This window comes from Octopus bimaculoides, chromosome 2, assembly GCF_046866305.1.
Source record: "Octopus bimaculoides isolate indiv1 chromosome 2, ASM4686630v1, whole genome shotgun sequence".
Lineage (NCBI taxonomy): Eukaryota > Metazoa > Mollusca > Cephalopoda > Octopoda > Octopodidae > Octopus > Octopus bimaculoides.
In genome coordinates, this window is record NC_142929.1 from 126,141,765 (window position 1) to 126,149,264 (window position 7,500).

The following is a 7,500-nucleotide window of genomic DNA, read 5'->3' on the forward strand; positions in this document are numbered from 1 at the left end:
CCTTGACTATAATGCCTTCCAGTATTTAGCTACGTTCTTTTCGTTCAGAGTTCAAGGCCAGTCACCGTCGACTTTGCATACCATTCCGCCAGGTTTGATTAAATATAGACCAACAAAGAAATGTCTCCGATTTTGTCGACAACATGCATGAACTTTTACATAAATATGATCATCAATCTCGCCGAAGTCAGCTCTGATTTTCATCCTTTCGGCAGGGACAATAAAAGTTTCAGCTGAGTACCAGCGTTTATTAGCCCCTCTCCTCACATTTCTGTGGTCTAATCATTTTAGCCTCGGACAAAATGGTTTGCGCATTTCTTCCGACTCTTTATGTCCTAAGTTCAAACTCCGCTGTGGCCAATTTTGTCATTCATGTTTTTTGAGGTCGATAAAACAAAGTACTATAAAATAAAGTACTACGGTCGATGGCGTCGACTAACCGCCTACCCTCAAATATCAAGCCCTGTGCCTATATTAAAAACAATTCTCACTTTTGAGTTTGTCGCATAGCATTTGTTTGCTGGCAATGTAATACCAGTGCCAGCTGTTCAGAATCAGCGGACTGAGGTGGCACCTCCATTTATCAAGCACTTTTTTCTAAGTATTCTGGCATTTCCGACGAGTATTGTTTTCTGTAAGTGTCCCATCCTAGTGTTGTCCCTGATTTTAAAAAAATACTTTTCGTAATATTATTATTATTATTATTATTATTATCATCATCATCATCATCATCACCATCATCATCATCGCTATCACTAAGCACAAGGTGCAATTCATTGAATCAAACACATTGATATTACTGACACCGATCCTCAAGAGGTAAAAAAACAACAACAAAACAACAAAATATTGAAATTAAATTTCAGTCGGATTCGTTAAATTGGATATACTAAAACATTCTTTACCAGTGCGGTAGTATTAATGAAAGAAGACATTAAGCTCACAGCTTTCTATTTACCTCAAGTAAATTTCATTTCGGAACTTAGTCATAACCAAACACCAGTGTTTCTTGCTGCTGTTTTAAACGAACCGTAAATCACAGCAGCTTAGCGCTTAAATAAAATGAAAAACTAGGATAGGTTCTATTGCTTTGTGTCATCTCAGGAAAAGCCGACACATAAAAGTAGAAAAAAATTATGAGCCTACGAATTACATTTAGTATTTAGAGTAATTTTTGTGGTTTATGACATTGAAACATCAGGCGGCTATGTCACTGTGATTATGATCAATATTTATCAGCCATTTTAGCAGTTTTCCTTTTCTACCCACTCAGAAACGGAAGGACAGTACCTCACGTTTTATGCTTTATTTTAGTTTATCATTATTATTTTTTATTGCAGGGTCTCTGATATTAGTTGGTAGAAGAGAGGAAGTTATCCTCGAATAGTAGGCCCACCCTGAATGCTCTGCGATGGAGTAAATTTCGTTAAAAGCATCCAGAAATCAGATGGCGATGTTAAACGGGGCGATGGATTTAGTCTCGCTCAAAAGAAAAAGGTCCCGAACAAAAATTGCAAGATACCTCGCTCAACACTCTAATAATCCCACCAATTAATCACCTTGAAGTGGTGGCGATTTAACGACCTCAAAAGTATTCAAAGTAAAACTGACCTCGGCCGTATTTGAACTCAGGGTGAGAGAACCAGAACAAATATTGCTAGACGTCTCATCCAACGTTGTAATGCCTTCCAACGATCGCCCTGAAATGGTACTTTATTTATCGGCCCCAAAATGATTAAAAGCAAAGCTGACCCCGATTGTATTTGAATTTAAAGTACAGAGAGCTGGAACAAATACCTCACTCTCGCAATTTTGCTAATTTGCCATTGATGAGTAATAAAAATTATCCCAAGCTGCTAAAATGATAATTTTTTGTTTCTATTCGTCTATCTTCAATTCTCTCAAACATCCATGATTGTTTTCAGATTTTCAGTTAGACCTTCTTTTATACGTTCTGAATAGTATAAAGCTTTCGTTTCATAAGTCTCAAGTTACTCTGGTGGTTGTAAAAAAGGGGAATGTGTATCATATATGATGCATGAAATAGGTCCTGTATATTACATGTAATTCATAGGAAAAGCAAAAGACTAAGGGATTAACTAAGTATATATATATATATATATATATATATATATATATATATATATGTGTGTGTGTGTGACAGAAACGATTTTTAGGACAGGAAATACTATTACAAAAGTTAGTATGATCCAAATCTCTGAAACGAGATAATTATAGTATCTATAATTTAAATACCTCAACAATGGATTAATGAGGCGATATTTTGACACAAGTTCAGAAGTATATATGGTGAAATATTGGTTTCAAATTTTGGCACAAAGCCAGCAAATTCAGGGGAGGAGTAAGTCGATTCCCCAGTGCTCAACTGGAACTTATTTTTACCGACTCCGAAAGGATGAAAGGCGAAGTCGACTTGGGCGGAATTTGAACTCAGAACGTAAAGACAGACGAAATGCCGCTAAGCATTTTGCCCGGCGTGCTAACGATTCTGCCAGCTCGCCGCCCTATATATGGTGAAATATTAATAAGAAATCGTGTAGGTAACATCTACTAAACCGTTCAGTCAGGTATTAGTAGTGCAAATGAAAATAATAGGCTTCAAATGAAGATTCAATAGAGAATCGGAAAAACTTCTTGTAGATTCGGCTTTGACGGGAGTTTACCACTTAAGACATCTCCTAGAAATGGTAAATTAGTTACTTAAAATTAAGTAGAAAACTATTGAGGACTATGATTTGGCAGCTTCAGTAAGATTGCTTATTAGATGACTTTCATAAAAACGTAGCATATCGCTTTCAAAAAGTAGCGTTTTAGAAAATGGGCCAAAATGAAAACTTGTCCAGTAAATTTAATGCGCCTCTCACACATATGTATATGCATTATATATATATATATATGTGTGTGTGTGTGTGTGTGTGTGTGTGTGTGTGTGTGTGTGTGTGTGTGTGTGTGAGGATTGCTTGTACGTCGGTTTTACTTTATTGTTAATCTAATATAATGATATTCGAAAAGATTTTTATGTTCAACATTTAACATTTTGAAGTAGTAAGTACGATGAATGTATGTAATATGCTTATATCCAATACGGTTGCTGAGGTATCATATAATGTTTGTATGACAAGGCAATATCTGACTGTCTATCTGGCAAGATGTAAATACCATTCAGTAGGTTCACACAACAAGCATTTAATACCATGCTTTTAGAATACACATATGAGCACATTGGTACGAACCAAGGTGGAGAAAATAGTACTTGAATACCACAGGTAGAGTAAATTATTGTTTTATTTAGGCTAAAAAGCCTTCACAAACTGTTACTCAGAGTTTCAAGGAACCGATCTTTAATCATAACCGTCTGATGATCTCTTATGTGAAACTTTGATTAACAGATTCTGAAGTCTTTTCAGATTCAACAAAACACATATATATATGTATATATATATATATATATATATATATATATATATATATATATATATATATATATATATACACACATTTTGTTTTAATTAGGGTGAATCCAGTCCATCGCCCTTCACTTTGTTCTTCATTAAAAGGAAGTACAGTAGGACCAATGAAGTACCGACCGAATTCCAACGTATTTCTGATTAATCTGATACGTCAATAAAGTAATTCTGTTTAAATATTTGATTTTTATGCATACACTTAACAAATATTTCATCGAGGGATTCACAACCTTACTGTTACCTAGAAACGACAACCTTTTAGTATATTTGCACTCACAATTCAGTTTTTATGTTAAAGCAATTGTATCTATGTGATTGTCATATACCAACTGTTAATATATATTTAGACCTGTGTTTCTCATGATGGGGCACGGGTTAATTCAGAAAGAGGTGTAACTAAGTCACAATTGAATAAAACTTGCAATAAATGTTTAATGAAAAGTTTTTTTGAACAGATATATGTTGTGTACTAACTTTTTTCTCTTCTTGGTGGAGTGCAAGTTCTTTTTGGGAAATAGCCGTAGGGCGTGGGAAAACACTAATTTAGACATAAAAATATGCATTTATTATGCATATACCTTTTACAAAAGTATCAACTTCGTGTTGGTGTTGTAAATGTTGGTGGCGGTGTTGATTATTTCATTTGAGAAGGCAGAAAGCAAGATTTGTAGAATTATGACTGAGATAACGAATGATAACTTACCTTATCGATTTCGTGGGGAGGAAATAATGTTGATTCCGGCGGATATTCAGCGCCGGAATTGTGAAATGGGGAATATTGATAAATAAAACAACACATGAATTGTTCTATCAACTATACTACAAAGTAGTGGCGGGACTGGGGACCCAAATCTATGAAAGTGTAACCAAAGAATGTAAGATTATATTATCGGAGAATTTTGCGATCAGTAAGACTAAATCTATGAAAAGTAACTAACAAGAAAGTACAGAAAGCGAGCAATAAATAGGTATGCTCTAAATAATAGTAGTTCATGAAAGAAGGTCTAACGATGAAAATACAACCAAAGAATAGCGCTGCCAATATTAGGAATTCTCGTGAAGAATTCTTCTCCATCTTCTTATAAATTGTTACTAATGTTTTTATATCAACAAACACACGCACCTATGTGAGTGTGTTGTTGAAACGGGATAAACGTCCTTCTGTTTTCTGGTTACTAACTCAATTCCAGTGCAATGGGATGCAATCAGAATTATGTTGCTGACCAGGTCAGAGACGTTGTGACACTTCACGGAATATAGAAGATGAGGTAAATAAAAACTGGAATATAACAGTTTATTTGATCTAAAACGAGAAAAAATTCACGAGGTATTGATATATGTGTGTGTGTATAAAGTGGAGTGGGGAGTATATATATGCAGGATGTCTATATACTTAGATATATATATATATACATATGTGCAGATATAGTCGGAAACAGTTGTTATCAATGCTGACGATAAAATGGTAATAAATCTATCGATGAATACAAGCATGTATATTACATGTAAATATATGTATGTGTATGTAAGGCTATAACTATACAACACACGTATACATAAGCACACACACACACACACACATATACATACATATATAACCAGATTTTATATGAGAAGGATTCTTCTGTCGTCAGACAACGTATGAAAGTACGTTCGATAAACACACGTACACACACACACACACATATATATATATATACACAAACATGCTTACACAAACCCCACATATGTATACACATACACATTAAAAATAAACACTATATATACTTATATATAAATATATATATACACAAATATATACATATACATACATAATGTATATATGTGTGTGGGTATATATATATATATATATATATATATATATATATATATATGCACATTACAGGCATAAAGCACTACACACACATATATATTTATTCGAAGCTAATGATTCAATCCCTTGCTACTTCGAGTTTCAGGCTTGTTAACACTCGTTCAAGCGAATTTGTTTTAAATAAGCTTAAAAAGAAACTCTGAGTACCGACGAAATGAATCATAAACTTCGAACGAAAAACAAATAAAATATAACTGTACTCCAAGTATTCAGTAACTTGTCTCCCGTTCGTATACCTAAACGTGCGCATATACATACATTATATATATAAATATATATATATATATATATATATATATATACATATGTTGCAGACATACACCAAATGTAATCTTTTTCTTAAATGCATATGAATATTATTTTTGTTAAATTTTATACTCGTAATTTGATGTGTTTTTAAAGATGTTTATTTCTTTCTTTTTTGTCATTTTTTTTTAAAGATTTGTTAACTAAACTTTATCCTTTCATCTTCATACGAAAATATATAAAAGCAACACAATTCTGAAAAATATTGCTGTACTTTTCTTTTCTTTCCATTCAGTATTTCTTAAGGCGATTTACTGTCCCTTTCAGTTCGGAGACAAAGAAAAAAAAAAAAATAATAATAAAAGAGAAAAATTAATGGGAAAAAAAAATCAACAAAAACCTAATAACTCCCAATGTTTCAACATTTTTTTCTCCCATTCTGTTTTCAGTTTCTTTTTATCTGTTAATACTTATTTCTTTTCGTCATTTTTTTGTTCGGTAATCACTTTTCTATTGCTTAGAAGATTGTTACCACGATATATCATTCTTGTTTATACATACATACATACCTATATATATATATATCACTCCAAGCTATATGTTAGTTTTTTATTCTTACATTTTTTTTAACGTCCATTTGTTTTTATATGCCAACTGCTATGGTTTGTTCAAAATATGTTTCTTGAAAATATGTATTTTTACTGTTTAATCGGACTAGTTTACACAGTTACTTATACTGCTCAGTAGCGGAGTCTTCTGACAGCTCAGAACTACTTGAATGTTTCATTTCACTTGGGAGCGTACTTTTGAACGCACAAGCGGCATTGCCGCTATTGTCTGTGCGTTCCAGTTTAGTAACATGAACGAAACAACAAGGCTGCGATATGTCTGTTTTTCTGGGAGCTTTGAATTTCTTATTTTTCGGTTTCTGTTCTTTCTTTTTGTTTTTCTTCGACCGGCTTAAGTTAAGGATGTCGTCATTTGGGTCAGAGGTTAACTGTCGTAAAACTTCGTAGAACTGAGCCGCTGCCTCAGTGTCATCAAAGCTGAGGCCAGCTAATTTCGTATGGTCGATAGAGATGTGCAAGGTGTGGAAACTCGAACTTGGAGCGCTATATTTTGTCAAATGATCTATTACATCTTTCCACATCACAAAACCCGTTCCTTTTTCAGCAAGAATGAAATGTAGTCTTCTTTTCCGGTGATGTTCGCCAGTGTCTAGCACTAACAACGGTATACCTGTCATGGCATATTCCCATTGATCACATTCGGATGACTGGCGCACAGAGCCGAAGTATAAATTTGCTTGACAGTGGCAAACAAATACTTCAGTCTTGTGACTTTTATAAAACATTTCAACCTGAAGGAGATCGTGCTCTGAAAGAGTTTCTGAAACACCTGTGCTTGACGTGCTTGCTGTCGAGGGCGGCACATCAGAAATATCGGAAGATGCGTCGGACATGGGTGTTTTTTTCAAATTATTTCTCGTATTATCACACTGCGACAACATTTTACCTAATGAATCATACTTTTCTGTAATGCGTCGAATGCCGTCTCTAATTTGGTCGGGTGCAACTTTCTGGTGTGGGTTGTTTTTTAGAATCCTTTCTGTTGAGCAATAGAGTGGTGTTTCACCACTTCTATTCAATTTCTGCTGCTGCTTAACGGCAGCAGCAGCGGCCAAAAGACTACTCTCAGTGTTACGATCTGTAGCTTCTTCTTTAATCATGTACAAATGACCAGCATCCATGTTTAAACTTACTTTAATTCTATGATAAACTGACCACGTAAATATGGTGATACAGCATCATGGATTGTGTAGGAATTATGTAAAGTGGGGGAGGGTTGGTGTAATGATTTGCGTATATGAACGATGATTAAATGGATATGTAT

At 34.2% G+C, this 7,500-nt stretch overlaps 1 protein-coding gene across 4 annotated transcripts in view; it reads right to left on the reverse strand.

Annotated features, from left to right (window-relative positions):
* Positions 1–5,745: 5,745 nt before the first annotated feature.
* LOC106867206 (uncharacterized) overlaps positions 5,746–7,500 on the reverse strand; it is a 96,827-nt gene continuing 95,072 nt past the window's right edge. For all 4 annotated transcript variants that reach the window (XM_052965577.2, XM_014912013.3, XM_014912014.3 and 1 more), the window contains one exon: positions 5,746–7,500. This exon is cut by the window's right edge and continues 109 nt beyond it. In XM_052965577.2, the coding sequence (XP_052821537.1) occupies positions 6,335–7,357 (1,023 nt within the window). In that variant the 5' untranslated portion in view covers positions 7,358–7,500 and the 3' untranslated portion in view covers positions 5,746–6,334.